Raw genomic sequence first — 18471 nt, forward strand, 5'->3', positions numbered from 1 at the left:
CTCTGCGCGTCTCTGCACCCGCCCGGGCTGGGTGGCCGCGCGCTGCGACCGGAGCGGAGCGGAGCGGGTTGGAGCCGGAGCCGCGGCCGCGGCCGGGCGGGTGCGGGCCCGCGGGGGCGGGTAGGGCGCCTTGCTCGTTAGTCCCTCCCCGGCGGCGGGGGGCCGGCGCGGCGGCCGCTCGGCGCCTTTAAGGGAGCGGGAGGGAGCGGGGAGGCGGCGGCTGCGGTGGCGGCAGCGGAGCACGCGGGGTGGGGGCGCGGGGCGCGGCGCTTGGAGTCCACTCGGGCCGGAGGCGGCTCGGAGCCGGGGGCCCAGCCTGGGAACCGCGAGGAGCCGGGCAGCTCAGCGGAGCCCGCCGCCCGGGACATGGCCAAGGCGGGCCGTGCAGGTGAGGGCGGGCGGGCGCCGGAGGGCAGGGCCGTGGCTCGGGGGAGGGACCCGCGCGGCCCGAGGGGGGGCTGCGGGTCCAGGTGAACTGCTTGCGCAGGTGGGCGTTGGTTCCTGAGGGCGCAGAGGGCGGCGGCGAGGCCAGACCCCGGCGCGTGCAAAAGGGGCTCGGCGCGCCCCGCGTCCTTCCTGTGCCCACAGTCACCTCGTGGGACACCACGTACCCCTCGCCACGGCCCCGCTGTAAAGGGCCAGGGCTGCTGCGCCCTGTCCAGCCAGGCTGTGGGCGCCCTTACCACCTTCTGGAGACCCGGCTCCCCAAACCGGGGCGCCCCCCACGTCCTGCCACTGGCTATATCCAGGACGCGACAGTCCCCCGCCCCCAGCTCAGGCAGGAGACCAAGGTTTCTTCTTGGCAAGGAGGGTTGCCCCACACCGCATCCTAGTGACCGTCCCGCCCCCTCCCCCCACCGGACCCGGGGAGGCAGAGCCTCAGGTGCGCAGGTCTGAAGGTGCGACCTCTTCTGGGGTCCTGCGGGCCGCTGCCCTCCCTCCAACTCAAGCAGTGTAGCCTGCTGTGTGGGGAAGTGGGCGTTAGTCATTCGTTCACTCATTCAGCCAGACGTTCATTCACCAACATCTGCTGTGTGCCAGGTCCTGAGCTGGCACTGGGGATGGGATGAGGACCAGACTCTGTCCCTGTTTGCACACTCCCCGCTGGTGCCCTGGGAGGCTCAGGTCGAAGAAAGCCCAAAGGGCTGGCCATACTGTGCGGGCAGCAAGCCGGGTCTCAGCAGGGCTGGCTGGTGAGGCTGGCATGTGTGCATAGATCTGCCATGAACTCATACCCAACCTGTGACATTGGCAGGTGCCATGCCATCCCCTGGGACTAGGCATTGGCCTGGCAAAAACCCCACCACTCTACCCGTAAGTGATGGAATGCATGAATGTGTGAATTCATGTGTATACATACTCAGCGTGCATACCACTGGGGCTGTGTGTAAATCCACTGCACCCGCAAATACTGCTGCAGACCATGGACTGGGTTCAGATCTCCCCTGAATACCACCGGGGTGTATGATTTAACTGCCTGAGAATAGATTCCCATTTTGTCCCCCAGGAGTCCTGTTGGGGTGAGGCAGGTTGTGTGAGACACAGCAAGAAGGGAACACATTTAAACACCCCCTTTCTCACTTCCCTCCCTTCTCCTCCCTGGGGGAGGCACAGTGAGATGACACCATTGGGGCTGGAAAAGGTTCTCTCTCTCCTTCCCCCACTGAGCTGGGTCCTTACCCAACTTCACTCCTCCCGAAGGGCACAAGACAGGGTGTGTGTCCGCCTACCGCCTCTGCTCTATGTGGGCATGTGTGTGCACGTAAGTGCCCACCCCTGGGCACAGATCACCTGCCTGGGCACTGCCATCACAATAGGTGTTAATACTTAGTGCTTGTCCTATGCACCAGGTGGTGTAACAGGAAATGTTACTCTCCCCTCTCAAAAACATCTGGCAATAGACACTCAGAGAAATGGCTCCCTCAAGGTGGCCCAGGGGGTCTGCGCAGAGCCTGGACTAAGACCAGCTGTTGGACTCTCAGGGCTCTAAGTGGTGGGATTTCTCTATCGGTGTCTGGATAGGTCACCCCTCCTGGAATGGGGGTGCTGTCTCAGTCCCTCTGCCTTGGCCTGCGGGTCCTTTGGTCCCTCGGCTGAGAGTCCGTGGGAATTTGTTCCAGTGACAGGTGGGAAAAACAGCCCTGCTCTGAGCATCAAGCAGTTTGTCTCTCGTGCTGCAATTTCACGCTTGGCCCTTTCCCTGGGGCAGCACAAACTCCCCTCCTCTGGATCGAACTGTCCATGTGCAGCTGCCACCCCAAGCGCCTTGTGGGCTTGACCCCAGCCAAATAGGATTACTCCTTTTCTCAGCTCTTCCAGGCCACTTTGCATTTTGCAAATGCCCCTCTTCTTTAGGCTCCTAAACCCACTGAATTGAGAACAGCACGTAGCCATGGGTGTACGGGGGTGACATCTCCCCCACTGGCAGAGTCCCTGAGAAGAGACTGGTGAGCGTTAGAACAGAGCGAGTCCTTGGAGACAGGAGCTCAAGTCCCTCACTTTACAGCGAGAGAAACTGAGGCCAACGAAGGGATGTAACACCGAGAGGGATGGCTATTCAGGACCATCTTCCTCGCAGGGACAGAGGGATGGTCAGAAATGCTCAGGCCTTCACTCTGGGGACAGATGCCATGAAAACCAAGGGAGGCTGAAGGCCAGGGATGGAGGCTGTGGGCACCTGGCCTGTGAGTGAGGGGAACCTTTATGATTTGTGAGGTGTTGCCTCTAAAAACCGGCCAGGGACCACCTACTGAGGGAAGAAGTAGGGGTTTGGGCCTCAGGGCCACCCCGGGCGTGACGCCAGGGTCATCGCAAGGTAGTCTGGTGAGTGGCATCCTCAGACTCGCACCGGGCACCGCCTGAGCAGCCAGCCATGGCCGTGTCACCTGTGCCAGACTCGAGCTGAAGCGGGGCAGTGAAAGCACTGCCATGTGCCTGGAGGTCCCAGGGACAAGAGAATCAGGTCCCAGACAGGATTGGATCAGTTGTGGAGGGTGAACCCCAAACGGCTATTTCTAGCTCCCAACCTCTGGGGGGGGTTTTAGTCACAGGGACCAGGATCATATGGTGCCCGCTCAGTCTTGAGAGGAAAAGGGAGGGAAGGAGAGCCCTTGCCCTGATGGTGGTCTGCTCTGGGTTTGGGACAAAGGGGGAGAGAGGCCCACCTTAGGGATGAAAGGCTGCTGTAGGGAGGTGCGGCCAGGGGTGGGGAAGGATCCTAGGAGGTCCATTTAGGAAATGGTGACTTGCAGTAAGAGGTCCCTATGGGCAGGTCTCAGTGCAGTGCAGACACAGAGGAGGCCAATGGTGGCCTGGGATGGAGAGGCTGGATTTCTTAGGAATTGGGCCTCAAAGACTAGCAGAATTTGGACAGGAAGGTGACGAGGGGCAGGCTTCCAGGTGGGACTTGAACAAAGGCTAGGAGGTTGGAATGGGACAGAGGTTAAGTGTGGAGGCATTGCTGCCTGGTGGGAATGGCATGTATGGGCTGGAGATGCCCCAGGGTGCTGAAGTCTGTCTGTCTGGGATGGTGGGTTCCTACAGGGGTGCAGATGGCTGAAAGGAACTCTGGGGAGCATCGAAGACAGAAGCAATGCAGTGAGATTTGGGTGTTTCCACAGGTCCCTTTGGCTGCTACCTGAGGGCTTCCGGGAGGGCGGGGAGAGGCTCTCCCAGGCTGGGAAAGGTTTGTTCTGCTTCCTGCCAGCCTTGCTGCCCCTCCCTTCCTCTCTATGCCCCTGGGGCCCTCCCTCTACACCCCAACAGGCTGGTAAGGTATCTGCCAGCACAGGGGGCAGGGTAAGTGGGAGGCCCCTGGCCAAGCAGGAATAGAGGGGGCAGCCAAGAGGGTCTTGGAACCTCTCAAGCTGGGACAGGACCGTGGGGAGAGGCAGGGCTGGGCCTTCCAGGCTGGAGGAACCAGTTTGCTCCCAGGTAGCCTCTGTTCTGAGGGGAGGAGCCAGCGGGCTGGAGTATTTGGAACCCAGTAATTCCAGTAAAAAAAAAAAATACTGATCCTACAGTGGCACAACTGGAGGACGCGTCCAGATGCCCATTTTCCAAACGCTTGTCAACAGGGGGACACTGAGGCCACAGAGGAAGGTGGTGGCAGAGCTGGGCCTAAAACCTGCATTTCCGGGTTCTCAGTTTGGACCTTGCTCCGCTGAGTCAGCTGCCCTCTCACCACCGAAGCCAGAGCTCCTCCTGGGCCCCCTGCACCTTGGTTTGGGGGAGGGGGAGTGGCCCAGTGTCTCAGGGAAGAGGATGCCTGGAAGCTGGGAAAGGGACCAGCACTGGGCTTCTCAGGACACTGGGTAGGTGCCAGGGGACGGAGGCAGGACTCTCAGGCTCAGGGTATCAGGATTGCTTTGGGATGCATCTTGGGAAGGGCATCATGTTCTGCAAGATTATAAGTTCACCTGCTCAGGTGCCAGAGAGAAGGCTGAGGCCACATTGCATGCCACTGTCCCGACTCAAGGCCTCTCTACAATCTGCCTCCAGGAAGCCTTTGTCCCTGCAGACCTGGGGGTGCTGGAGCTGGGCAGGTCTGTTCCTGGCTGAGTCACCTGTCCCTGCAGACCCACAGGCCACAACAGGCCCCAGCTTGAGACCCTTTGCAGCCTCAACCCTGGCTGTGGTGTGATTGCATGAGTCAAGGACAGCGCAGCTCCAACAGAAGCCCCACCTCAAGCATGTGGTCCTGAGCCCAGAATCCCCTGTCCCTATGGAATGAAGGCCCTGTGGCCTGCCTGGGGGTTGGGAATCCGGTGGAGGAAACAGGGAGTGAGGACAGGGCTAGACCCTCCTGGTTGGGGCTGTGTCTGTGTAGTACTGGCCAGAAGGTGTGGTGTTTTCTCCCCTACCTTAGTATACTGTGACAGTTCATGGCTGAAAGAGGCTGGGAGGTCTTTCGGTCCCGCTGGTCATCGTGCAGGGTGGGAGACTGAGGCCAGAAAGGCAAAGTGTCCTTCTCTGGGATCTTCAAGCACCAAGAGTGTGACCTCCCAGAGACCAGTGAGGCTCTGAGGACTAGGGACTTCCTGGTAGGGACGAACTACCTCCCAGGAATTCTCTGGGATCCAGGCTTGTGAGGAGGACCAGGACAGGGATTAGCATCCTGAGAACAATATGGATCTTTTTTTGGCAGCAGTCCTCAACATGCTCTCCTGTCCAATGGATCAACAGCAGCTCTTTAAGGTAGGGCATATGTTATTCCCATTTTATGGATCAGAAAACTGAGGCCCAGAAAGGTTAAGTGTCTGGGTCTGGAATCACACATAAAGTTAGGGGCAAAGCGGGAATCAGCACTTAGGTCTCTTCTGCTCTTGGGGTCAGCATTTCTAAGAAGTAAATTGTGCAACAGAGAAGAGACCCTGCTCTGTCACTGTTGACCTTGAACTGCTCCTCCGGGCCTCAGTTTTCTCATCTGTAAAGGGGGAGGGAAGGGAAAGAGTTGAGGAGTCTGAATGAGCTTTAAAGTCAGCTCTGGCTCTAATATACTGTTCCTTCTTTTTTGGCTTCCCTCCCTGCTGGCTTTACTGTGCCTCCAGGGGCCTCACCTCCTCCTCTCTCTAGCCCCACAAGACCCTCCTAGAACGGTGGTGGGAGATGGGGAACAATTCAGGGCTGAAGGCTTGGACATAGAGAGCATCTGCCTCCTGGGCCCAGGCCCCTGCCCATCACCAAATCTCCAGCAGGAGCCACATGGAAGGGGTGTCAGAGCCCCCAGGGGAAGGGGTAAGGATAGGAGGGGGCAGGAGACAATGTGTAACAAGTGAGTGTAGAAATCAAATGAGATCTGAGCTCCCCACCCACTCTCTTAAATCTCTCTACACTCTTGCTTCTAAAATTCTTGTTTTCTAAGGAGAAAGAAAATGCTAAATTGCACCCCCTTTCACAAAGGAATGGGAGCCTTAGTGAGTCACTCGGGAGGTAATGCCACCTCCAGGGCCCTTTGCCTGCGAAGGCCTGCGCAGCTGCGTGGCCACCAGCCCCCGTGGAGGTCATGTGTGGAGGGGTGGGTGAGTGGGGAGCCTGCTGCCTGTCACTGGTTCCGGGTGGGCGCTGGTCCCTGCAGCAGGGCCCCACCCTGCTTCCTCCGGGCTCTCTCCAGGGCTGCATTTGTGAGGTTCACTTGGGAATAGGGCCCTGGCTCAGGCTGGGGCCAGGCTGAGAGACTGTGTGGCCACATCAGGGCTTGGTTCAAGCCTTGGGGTGGCATGTAGGGGCTCGGGCTCAGGTCTGTCTGTGGGGTGAATTCAGGACCCGGGGTGAATTCGCTGCTGGTGAATTATGGCTGTGGGGGGCGAGGTCAATGTGTGTGGGCAGGGTAGGCAGCGAGCAGGTGCCTTTGCATCTGGAAACCAGAGTTCTTGGGTGGCACGCTGTCTCTCTAGGCGTCTCGGTGAGGTTCTTCTCCAGGGCCCAGGAGCAGGCGAGGGCGCAGATGGCGCTCTGCCAGGGGAAGGTGCGCGGGGGGTCTGGGCATCACCTTCTGTGAGGGGCAGCCTGTTTATCTGCAGACCTGGGGCAGGGAGGCCAGCGAGGAGGCGCTTCTCCTTCCCAGATGACCCGTTATTCTGGAGGGAGGGGAAGTAGCCGACTGTTAGCTGGGGATGCCAAACAAGGGTTGAAAGCAAAAATAGAAACGCGCCGGGCTGGGTCTGGGAGGGGCGCTGAGTTCTGGCAGAGGAGAGACCTCTTCTGAGCGGCTGCCGCTGATGCCCTGTTTGCTCGGTGCCCCGTGTTTGCTGAGCACATCCCGCCCTGCGCTCCTGACTCCTCTGGCGAGACCTAGGTGTGCGCACCGAACTGGGAGCTCTCAGGAGTCTGTCTTTGGGAGGCGTGGAGCGTCTGGGCCGCCCATCACTCGCACACCTCTGACCTTTTCTGGACTGCTCCTCCTGGGGCTTCCTTCTCTTTCCCCACCCCCACTTCCCGCCTCCTGCCTCCCCTGAGGCTGGTCCCAGCTGAGCAACCCTGGAATCATCCCCGGTGGTAAAAAAGCTATTTTCAGTTCTCCTGTTACTGCCCACTGGGTGGTGGGGGTGGGGGTGGTGTTTATCCCTGGCTGCCTGTTTGTTTCCTTCTTGTACAGTGAAGCAGCCATGAGAGCATTATGCAGCCCCACCTCTGGGGTCCCTCCCGGCTGGCAATTCTCAATTCCTCGTGCTGGGATTTGGCAACAAATGGAGAGCCTGGGGATAGAGGCAGCCGAGGCCCCATCTTTGCTTAATAGCAGCCTGGAGTGGCAGGTGGTAGGAATGGCCCACGGGAGCCACCTAGATCCTGGCTGGGGGACAGCTGCTTGCTTCAGGCTCATGGTAGCCTTTGGTGCCCTTAGCAGAGAGCTGGCTCACTCACTGAGGTGGGGGTCTCTGAAAGCGCCCCCAGCATCCTCCATGGAATCTGTGACCCCAACCAGGCTCCCACATACCCTGGTTGGGTGCCTGGGTCCCTTACCTCCGTCCCCACTTCCCAAAGGTGTCTTAGGTTGATTGGAAGGAGTGCCTTTCTGTGGATACTGAGGGGGGGCTCTCTGTCCCCTCTTTTGGGGCTCCCTCCCTGCTCCCAACTGCCCTCCTGAGGAGCCTGCAGGTGGCAGAGCCATCGGTGGCAGATGCTGTGGGAGCTCCCTTTAGAGGGAGGAGAAAGTGTCTTCCTTCTGGAGCAAGAGTCTGGAGGGACAGAGAGGGGACATCTGGGGCTTGGGAGACTTGTTCCAAGTAACTCAGAACTGTTGGGAGGCGAGTTGGCAGAGCAAATGAAAGTACAATAGATAGCCAAAGCTATTAATCACTAATTAGTTCCTCAATAAGGTAATTAATGGGTATTTAAATGCCATATTTATGAGATACCAGCAGGTCTTCAAAAAGCACATCTTTTCCAAGGCAACTGATTTGGCCAACTGTGTCCTGCTGGGGGGCCGGATTCTCATCCCACTCAGCCCATCCCGGCAACAAGAGGGGGACAGTGGGCAGGTCAGCTTCCTCCTCCCAGCTTCCCTTTTCTCATCTGCGAACAGGGATCATGGCCCTTCTGTATTGACCTCACTTGGGCTGTTGTGGAGACAATAAGAAGTGAAGGCCACGCAGATCCCTGGCAGTGGTGGGAAGTGCCCTGCGGGATTTAGTGCTGGCCCTGAAAACATCCTTGAAGTGGTTGGCTAGGCCCCTTGATGGCGCCTCGTGCAGTTTAAGGCCATGGTCAGGCTAGAGTCATTGCTTGGTGGGCTGCGAATCTGCAGCTGAGTCTGATTCACTTCCTAGCTTGGTTTGAGATTGGGGTTGTGGCCTGATCTGCAGCTGGGTCTCAGCTTGTCCGGGGATCATGCCTGTGACTTGATCTGTGGCCAGCTCAAGGTTGGGGCTGTGGCCAATCACAGGATAATTCTGCAGCCCGGAGACTCAGCCTCAGTCCTGAGTCCACTGCTGGGCCGATGGAGCTGCCTGGTTGCCCCAGAAGCTGGATTCCTTCCGGGCCCTTCAGGATCTGGGTTCTAGGTGCTGGGAACCCCAGCAGACAGGTCCTCCTGGGACTCCTGGCATGTCCCCTGAAACAGCCTAGCACACAAGCTCATCAGTGGTGCATACAGCAGTTTGGGAGATAGTTAGGACGTGTTTCTATAGCAACCAACCCCCAACCAGCACTGGTTTCCTTCAATAATGCCTTTTTCTAGAAGCAGCATCTCCGGGCCTCTCCTCCCTCCCTGGGGCGCCCCGCAGCCCCTCAGCATGGGCTGGTTGGCCCTTGGTAGGTCTGGTTCCCACACTCATCCTGACCCCGAGAGGGGGCCTGGGGACCTGCTCTATGGGACACTTCCCTGGGAGGCCTCCTGAGATCTGGCCCATGCTGGGCCATGCTGGCATAACAGCAACTCTCTCTGCGCCCATTCCTGGACTGGGAGAGGCTGGGGCCTGAAGAGGTTCTTACCAGGTGTCTGCCCCGAGGAAACCCACAGTTCAGTGGGGCAGGCAGGCCTGGACCAATCTGGGGATAGGTGCTCTGGTGAGCACAGACAAAGGATGTTTGGGGATGTAGCTCAAGGTTTGGGGGGCAGGCGAGACACAGCCCCAGGAAGCTGTGCTGGGGGAGGGGACCAGCCAGATAGCAGGAGCACCTCACGGGCATCAGGGCAGCTTCGGGGAGAGAAGGCAGTTCCTGTTTTGTCCTCTGGGCTCCCATTCCAGGGCCTCAGGAGGAGAGGGGCTCACCCTTGGGAGTCTCCACATAGGAAAGGACCAAAGAAAGGCCTGTGGGTAAGCGCGATTATGTCATTTAACAAACCCGCTCTTAGCACTGAGCACCAGGCATTATGCTAGACCTTTTCCAAATACTCAGTCACTTCATGCTCATAGCAACCTTGTGTAAGTACTATTATTACTCCCATTTCACAGAGGAGGAAACTGAGGCACGGAGTGGTGGACAGTGACATTTACCAGGATCATCAACTGATAAGTGGCAGAGCTGGGATTTGATCCGGCCCCAAGTGGGAGTGGGAGGGCGGCGGTGGTTCACGTGAGAGAGCAGGAAGGCCAGGCTCCCAGAGGAGGGCAGAGAGGAGGGCCTCAGGCATATTATGCATCTCACACTCTACATCCTGCATGTGGGACCCCGGGCCAGGACAGAGAGCAGGGAAGTGTCACCTAGATGTGCCTTGTGAGGCTGTGTGAGTGTTTGTGTGTGTGTGAGGTTGTATGTGTGTGTGTATGTGTGTGAGGCTGTGTGTGTGTGTGAGGCTGTGTGTGTGTGAGGCTGTGTGTGTGTGAGGCTGTGTGTGTGTGTGAGGCTGTGTGTGTGTGAAGCTGTGTGTGTGTGTGTGTGAGGCTGTGTGTGTGTGTGTGGCTGTGAGGCTGTGTGTGTGTGTGTGTGGCTGTGTGTATGTGTGAGGCTGTGTGTGCGTGTGTGTGTGTGTGTGTGTGTGGCTGTGTGTATGTGTGAGTCTGTGTGTGTGTGTGTGTGTGTGTGTGTGTGGCTGTGTGTGACAGAGAGAGAGAGATGGGGGCCGCCTGGATGAGCTGCATCCAAGCAGCCGAGCACTTTCCCTCACCCCTGTCCTCCCCTGAGGCACAGTCTGCTTGGACCCCACCAGCGGGCCAGGCCCCAGTTTCAGATGCAGCCTCACAGGGCTGGGCACGCTGTGGCCACAGTCACAGGAGGCAGGCCCAGCGTGGGGCACCCAACCTTGACCCATTCAGAGGCACCTGTGGCTCCCTGGAGGCCTGGGGATTGGCACCTCAGGGCTGTGGCTGTCACAGCAGACACCATGTCCTCTCCCTGCTCTGATGAGCTGGACCTTACTCTGGAGGAGAAAGTTCTAGATCCAGCTTCTCCTGGAAGTGGCCTGGTTGCTTTGACCTGTGTCTGTCCTCCCTCCCTCCTGCCCCAGCCTGGCCAACCCTGCTCACCCTCCCTTGAGGCTCAGCTCACCCCTCCTTCAGGAAGGCCTCCTGGCCCCCAGCCTGCAGGGAGGTGCCTCAGGGAGGTACCGTGTAGACCCTGGGTGGGCAGGGGGTGTGGCATTCAGCCCAGGGGTCAGGCTGCGCTGTCCGTCCTGTGCTCCATACAGGGTGGTACAGGGCTGGGCCCAAGGCTGCACCCCAGGGACGGGGACTGATCCAGTTCAGCTCTGTCCCCAACTCCTTCCTCTCGGCACCATCCAATCCAAGGTCTGGCCAAGGAAGAGCTGGCAACACCCACATCCCTCACTCCCCTGGCTTTTCTCACCGTGAAGCAGTGTTCCCCTAGACCCGGCTCCTGAGGGCAGGTGGGGCTTCCTTCTGGTGGGGTGCTGGCCCTCAGGCTGGGGCTCAGGGTCCTGGTATAGGGCAGAGCATGCACAGCAGGCTCTGTGCATCTGTCCGTCTGCCTATTCCCGTGTCCCTGAGAACCAGGGTTGAAGTGGGGAAGTTGGGTGTGTGCAGTGGATGATCTGAGTCAGGGCCTCTGGCTGCACGCATTCTGGGGAGACCTAGGCCTGTGACAGGACCGCGCTGGACCTGCAGGCAGTGGGTAGATGGACCAGGAGAAGAGGGGTTGGCCCAGCTTGTAGCTCTGTGGGGAGACCCAGGCATCGTGGATGGCGAAGCATCGTTGTTTCTCTCTGGATTGCTGGGGCAGGGTTGGGATAGTCCCCTTTCTCTTTTATCCTGGTTTAGAGTTTTCAATGCGGGTGGGCGTGAAGGTGGCACAGAGGGACAGTGTGCTGGAGGGTGTAGGCTGAGCCTTTGAAGATACAGAAGGAACTCTGTAGCCTTGGGGAGGACCCCGGAGGCTGCTGGAAGCCCACTGGGTGCAGGTGGCTGCCAGAGTCCTGCCTATACCTTAACCCTGCAGCCCATGAGGCTCCCGCCTCCCGAGTGCCCGGCAGTGCTGGGCATGTTAATGGATGATCTTAAATCTCCTAACATGAGGTAAGATTATGATACCCATTTACAGATGAGAAAAGTGAGGCTCAGAGAGCTTAATTTGCTTCAGGTCATACACTTGTAAGTGGTAGCATTGAACCCAGGTTTGTTTTGCTCCAAAGCCCATGTTCTCACTTTTCTGCTAAATTTTCACCTGTGGCTGGGAGCTGACTGTGTGTGTGTGTGTGTGTGTGTGTGTGTGTGTGTGTGTGTGTAAAAGAGAGGGGCATAAGGGAGAGAGTAAATGGATGTGCTTCGGAAGGGGGTGTAGTTAGTTGAAGATGCTCACACTGTTATTGGACAGGGGCCAACCCGGAGCAGGTCTGCCTCAGGCCGGCCTGCAGTGTGTGCATCCTTGACTTTGTGCAGGAAAGATTTCACAACATGAGTCCAGATGGGTGGAGAGTATGTTTATTAAAGCTGGGACAGGGAAACAAAGGAAGGGCTTAGGGTAGAAGAAACAACAGGGGAGAGCCTAGGCGGGTGCTTTGTCTCCCTAGAAACGTGATAGGAAAGAAGTGAGCCACTGCGGGACTGCTGCTAGCTCACTGGGAAGTCAGAGGAAAAGGGGGCCTTGGAAATAGGATCAGGGGGTGAGCCTGGGTCAAGGTGCCACTGCACAGCGCTTCCCCTGGCTGCAAGTTTCCTGGGGACCCTTAAAAATAAAAAAAAAATGCATGCTGGGAAGGGGATTGGGCATGCTAGAGTGACCATTGAGTTTCTGTCCTGAGGGCCTCCTCCTCCTCCCCCTCCTCCTCCTCCCCGCTCCTCCTTCCTCCTCCTCCTTCCTCCTCCTCCTTCCTCCTCCTCCCTCCTTCTTCTTCCTCTTCCCCTTCCTCCTCCTCTTCCTCCTTCCCCCTCCTTCCTCTTCCTCTTCCTCCTCCTCCTTCCTTCTCGTTCCTCCTCCTTCTCCTCCTCCCTCCTCCTTCCTCCTCCTTCCTCCTCCTTCCTCCTCCTCCCTCCTCCTTCCTCCTTCCTCCACCTCCTCCTCCTTCTTCTTCTTCTTCCCTTCCTCCTCCTCTTCCTCCTTCCTCCTCCTTCCTCCTCCTCCTCACTCCTTCTTCTTCTTCTTCCCTTCCTCCTCCTCTTCCTCCTCCTTCCTCTTCCTTCCTCTTCCTCCTCTTCCTCCTTCCTCCTCCTTCCTCCTCCTCCTCCTCCTTCCTCCTCCTTCCTCCTCCTCCCTCCTCCTTCCTCCTCCCTCCACCTCCTCCTTCTTCTTTTTCCTGCAGGTGAGAATCTTAGGGGAGGGTTTCAGTAGAATATTCATTAGCTTTCCAGGTGCATTTTTAAATATGTTGATGCATTAAAATGAGTATATAGGGGAGTTTTGCATTATTGTTTGGTCTGTTTTACTGTTATCTTAGGTCTGTCTGGCGTTAATGGGGTTTTTGTTATTTGTTCCCCAACTCATCTGTCCTTGGGTTTAGTTGGCACCCATGGCACTAATTGGGTCTTTGTTCTCTATTTTCCAGGCCAGGGTGATTTAAGCTTTGTATTCTCTGGGTAGGAGGAGAGGTATAAACCATTTTCTCAGTGTCCTTGGTTGGGGAAGATAAGGTCTTGCAACTCACAAGCTGGCTGCAAGCCACCCAAACTGCTTGGCCTTGTTTGATTTTCTTGCCTCAGTTTCCCATTCCACCTGCCCAGGGATTTTCCTAGCTTCTTACTATCCTGCTACGATACTTGCCAAGGAATGTGGACACACATCTAGATTTTCACACAGATGCAAGGATACCCAGACATGGATTTGAAGAACTGGTAGGCAGATGGTTCTAGAACTGGGACAGCTGACCCCCAGGGCTAGGGCCCCGAGAACAGCCAGGGGCCTCCAGCCCCTTGCCAAGCTGGCCAGCAGCAGGTGGGAGAGCTATTTTGGCCAAGAGAAAGAAGGATACCTGGGACCTGCCCTGAGCACTGACACAGAGCACCCAGCATGTGGTCCTGAGCACAGACCCTGGAGCCTGATGGACCTGGGTTCAAATCCTGCCTCCATCACTTGCTAGCCTTACGACCTTGAGCAAAGGACTTCCTTCCCATCTCCAAGGCTTCCTTCCCTTAGCTGTAAGCTGGGGAGTCATGCTAGCTACTCCACAGGGCTTGGTTAGGACGGATCATACCTGTGAAGCAACTAACGGAGTAGATTTCCTCATCAGACCATTTTTATTAATTCACTCTTTTGCCAAAAACACTTCTTGGCCCTGTTCCTCTTGGGACCACATATTGGACGCAGGCTCTGCAGAGAGGTGCAGGGCGGGGAGCTGCTCAGGGGACTGAACTTCTGGGCCTTCACCCTCTCTGTGTTGGAATCGCGGTGCCCACCTTTCCTGACGGTCAACTGTGTGTGGCCTTTAGCACACCTGACCTTGTCCGAGCCCCGCCCCGCAGGAGACTTCCTGACCCTCTGGGGCATCTGTGTCCCTGCCTCCTGAAGTGTGTGGGTGATAGACTCTGGGTGAGGCTTGGAACCTTAACAGCCGCCTGTTCTGAGCTCCCATCCACAACAGGCCACCCTATCGCCATTTCCGCTCCCACCTCCTCTTCTGTCTGTCTGCCTCTCCATCACAGCCTCCAGCCCCTTGGAGTGCCAAGCTCCCGTGCAGCGCTGCCCTGCAGTTCCTCCTTCCTGAAGGCTCTCATGCACGCCCCCGCCTGTCCAGCCCGTACGTGTGTGCAGGAGCATGTGTGCACGTACACACGCACACACACACACACACACATACACACTAGCACTTAGTACATCTGGCTCCTCATTCAAGCCTCCACTCTGCTGACACTTCTCAGAAAGGTCTCCCCCTCACACTCCTCCCAAGATGCTCTGTCCATTGCCGTTTTTCTTTTTTTGAAATGTGACCTTTGCCGTTTGCGAAAAAATCTGCAAGCTGGAGTGGGAGCTGGAGGGAGCATCTCTCGCCCAGAAGCCAGGGGCCGGCTGCTTCCTAGTAGCATCCCTTTGCCCAGGCTCTTCTCTACACAAGGGCAGGCAGCCGAGGTGCCCCCAGGCACCCACTTTCCAGAGGTTGTTTCAGGCAATCTGGAAAGTGGGAGGGAGGGACTGGTAGCACATTTAAAGAAACTTATAGGATGTGTTTAAAAAGCAGTGCATTTTACCCTGGCCGGTGTGCCCAGTGGTTAGGGCATCAGCCCACGCATGGAAGGGTTGCGGGTTTGATTCTCGGTCATGGGCACATGCCTAGTTGCGGGTTTGATGCCTGGCTCATGTGGGAAGCAACCCATCCATGTCTCTCACATCTTTCACATCGACGTTTCTCTCTCTCTCTCTCTCCCTCTTTGCCCCTCCCTTCCACTCTTAAAAAAAAATCAATGGGAAAAATATCCTTGGGTGAGGATTAACAACAACAAATAAATAAATAACATAAAAACCAGTGCCTTTTGAAAGCAAGGAGGATGGCAGCAAACAAGATAAAATGTGCTTTTGAAAAAAGAAATTCACATACAGATTTTGAGCACAAAGAAGAGTCAGCAATCAGGTGACTGGTCATCGGAAAGGAGACACAGTGTTAGTCCAGCATTTGTAACTCAAATAGGTGAGTGTGGTTTTGATGCCTGGGGCTGACTGCCCTGGACTTTCTCACCCGGATGTACAGACCCATGTGTTCACACTGGCCTACCCTTTAGGCTTGAGGAGGGAGGACATGGTGGAGACAAGAAGGGAGAGGTTTTCTCTTCTTCATAGCACTTTCTACTGCTGAAATTATCCTCGCGGTTCCCTTCTCCAGGTCTGCCTCCCCCAGCATCCCACCCACTTGCAGAATGTATGCTTTGTGAGGGCCCCACTTTATCCCTAATATTCCCCAAACCTAACACAGCGCCTGCGTGATGGGCAGATCCCTTTGACACCCCCAAACCCTTCCCTCTTTGTCAGCCGCTAGCCGGGCAAACATCTCTTTCAGATCGAGCTGAATTGGCTTCCCTGCAGCCTCCACCTGCCCAGTTCTCCCGCTGGGGCGCCCATGGTGGCCAGCTCAGCACCCAGGCCCCAGTGTTGCAGTAGCCTGGGACAATGGCCTGAAGAGATGGATGTGGTCGGGGGAGAGCTTTCTCTCCTCTCTCCCTCAGGCTCTGTCTCGCACATGCTGTTCGTGAGGGGGAGGTTGGCAGGAATGTCCTCCTCTTTGTTTGTGGGTGGAGTGTGTACTGTACAGGTATGAGGGTCACCAGAGCCAGGAACTTCTCCCTAAACCCTCGCTCTTCAAACTCAGGGACCAAATAGACTCAGATGAGCCTTCACCACTTAAGCTCTTGCTGCTCTCCACCCAGCACTCAGGAACCAAGTAGGTGAGGATAATGGGACTGTCCTGATCCTCCAGATTCTTGCTTCATAGGAATGGAGCAGATGTGGACAGTAAGGGATATTTGAGTGTTAAAGAATGTGTGATAGCTTTTATACCTTCAGTATCTGTTGCTTGAGAAAACATATAAATGTAAATTCAGAAAGAAGTTTCATTTAAGTGATTGTATTTTTTAAGTCACAGAATCCTGCACGTACATTTGATTTATATCTCACACTCCTTTTCACTTTGTTGATTTTTGTGTGCTGTTGTAAATGGTGTTGGTTTTTAAATTTCAAATTCTAATGGTTCATTGGGGATATAGGAGTGAAACTGACTTTTGCCTATCAATCTTGCATCTTGGGATCTTACTCTACTCAATGATTAGTTTTAGTGGGGTTTTAAAATAGATGTTGTAGATTTTTTTATCTTCTATATAGATTATCATGCCACCTGAGAATAAAGGCAGTTTTCTTTTCTATTTCAATATATGTATACTTATTATTTCTTGTTCTTGTCTAATTGCACTAGCTCAGACTTCTTTCACGTTCGTTTGGGAAACAGTCCCATATCCACATTAGAAATACAGTTATGGTGTATCTGGATTCTCAAACTCCCTTCCAGCAAATCCAGGGCCCAGGGGTAGGAAGTTGCTGACCAGCCTGTCAAGCTGTCCACACTGGTGGGTGAGAATCAAAAGCTTAGAGGGTCCTCATGGGGAGTGTGGGGAAGACCCAGCTTTGCACCCAGAGATGACTCCTGGTCAGTGTTCCCTGTGGCTTCTGCCTTTTCTATGTCTCAGAACATGCTTTTACCTGGCTCCAAGCCATGGAGTTCAAGCTGGGTGTGGTTTTGGCAGCTTGTGGTGGGTGGGCCAGGAGGGACAGGCAGGAGGGCTGAGGCCCTGGGCTGACCTGGGCTGGCCTCTTGCTTCAGGAACAGTTTATGTTCTGAGATCTGGGCTCAGGGCAGGAAACAGTGCTGGCATGCTGCAGGGCGACAGGGTGTGGTGAGCGGAAGCTGCAGTAGGTTCTCCAAGGACTTCATCATAATGTGAACTGTAGCTGTGGTGGGAGGGGGAGGGGGCAGAAGAGATGCCCACCTCTCACTTGTTTATGGTGCCAGATGGGCTCCTCAAACATCAGTCAGAGTTGAAAAATTTCAAGGGACTGTCTCTGTCAAGGATTTCATTGTACATATGAGGAAACCGAGGCAGGGGCTTTGCTGATACAGGAGCCCGGGTCTCTCTGGAGAGAGGACATGTGCACTTGGTGACCAGGGCTGAAGCCTCAGGGAAGATATACGCTGTGTGCCTGGGGGTTTCACTGCTTTTCGTTGCATCTAAGACACAATCAATTATAAGTTGCACCAGTTATAAGATCCATGAGAAACAATAAACAATGCCAACTCAATTATGACACACCATCATGTAAGATGCACCCCAAGTTTAAAGATGATAAAGTGTGAAAAATGTGCATCTTAGAATTGATAAAATGAGATGAATTCATAAAATCGATAAGCATATAAAATTACATGTGCAGTGTAAAAACGGAGTTTCCCCTGCCTCTTCTAATCAAATTCTACTCAGTAGAGATAATCTCTATTGACATTTTTGGTGCATGTCCTCCAGACATGTGAATGCATCTGTAAGTATATTTATACAGTAATTATTGTTGAGAACACTTGCTATATGCTAGGCCCTGTGCTAAGCACTTCGAGGCATGTTAGTTAATCTTTACAACAGGCTCATGAGGCAGGTAGGAGCTATCCTCCCTTTATAGCTGAGGACACTGAGGCCCAGAGAGATGAAGGGTCTTACCTGACATCACACAGTTTCCAAGAGGCGAGGCCTGAGCTTGAATCCAGGCCCCTTCAAACTCAGGGCCCGAGCTCTTAACTAACATGCTGCTCGTATCCTCGATATGCAGAAAGGAGCGTGTCTTTCAAAAGTGAGGCCCAAAGGAACACACGGTTCTGGGATCTACCTGCAATATTTTTCTCCTAACCAGACCCCATGGGCATCTTTCCATGTCAATACCTAAGGGGCGACTTTATTTTTCGAAGAGTTGCAAAGAACTCTCCTATGACGGTATTTGAACGGACGTCCAGTCCCCTCCGGCATTTCATCCAGTTTTTTGTTGTTACCAGAACGCTGAGACGATCAACTGTGTACTTCCATCTTTGTGTACTTCTCTAATGATTTCCTCAGGAAAATTACCAGGTCAATTTCCTTCCAACACGTTTATGGCTTTAATTTTTACAATTAGATTTTAATCCATCTGCAATCCCCAGTATTTCATGTGTCAAGAGAACATGCAGAGAGGTTCGCAGATGTGTTGGGCACCAGCTGGTTGCATGTGAGTCCCAAAGTGCCTGTGGAGGGGGCAGACAATGGGGGCGGGAGAGAGGCTCCTGTCTCCAGCTCTGTCGCTGGCTTTCCCCTCCCTGGTTCAGGGGCAGGAGGGGCGTTGGAGCAGAGTTCAGGGAAGGGGCCACATTCTCTGTGTGCCCTTGCTCCTCCCTGCTCAGAGAACCCCTCCGCCCATGCCCTGGCCTCTGTAGATATTAAGAATAATAGCAATTGCCATGACGGAGCCTCCTGAGATACAGGCTATAAACATGCACTATTTCTGATGGTTCGAGTTTAGGATTGTTGTGAGTTTTCTATAGATGAGGAAACCGAGGCTGCCGTCTGGAAAGAGACAGGCTTGCACGTGACAGAGATGGGGCAGAGCTCAAGCTCAGGCCCCTTCATTAGTGCGGGGATGTCTCTCCCG

The 18471-nt window shown here is 55.3% G+C and overlaps 1 protein-coding gene across 1 annotated transcript in view; it reads left to right on the forward strand.

Moving 5' to 3' along the window:
• Positions 1–258: 258 nt before the first annotated feature.
• Positions 259–18471, forward strand: part of PITPNM3 (PITPNM family member 3) — an 89119-nt gene continuing 70906 nt past the window's right edge. Inside the window, exon 1 of the mRNA XM_080680600.1 lies at positions 259–388. Within this exon, the coding sequence (XP_080536726.1) occupies positions 367–388 (22 nt within the window). The 5' untranslated portion in view covers positions 259–366. The remainder of the gene's footprint in view (positions 389–18471) is intronic.

The sequence above is a fragment of the Plecotus auritus genome, assembly GCF_963455305.1.
Source record: "Plecotus auritus genome assembly, chromosome: 7".
Taxonomy (NCBI): Eukaryota; Metazoa; Chordata; class Mammalia; order Chiroptera; family Vespertilionidae; genus Plecotus; species Plecotus auritus.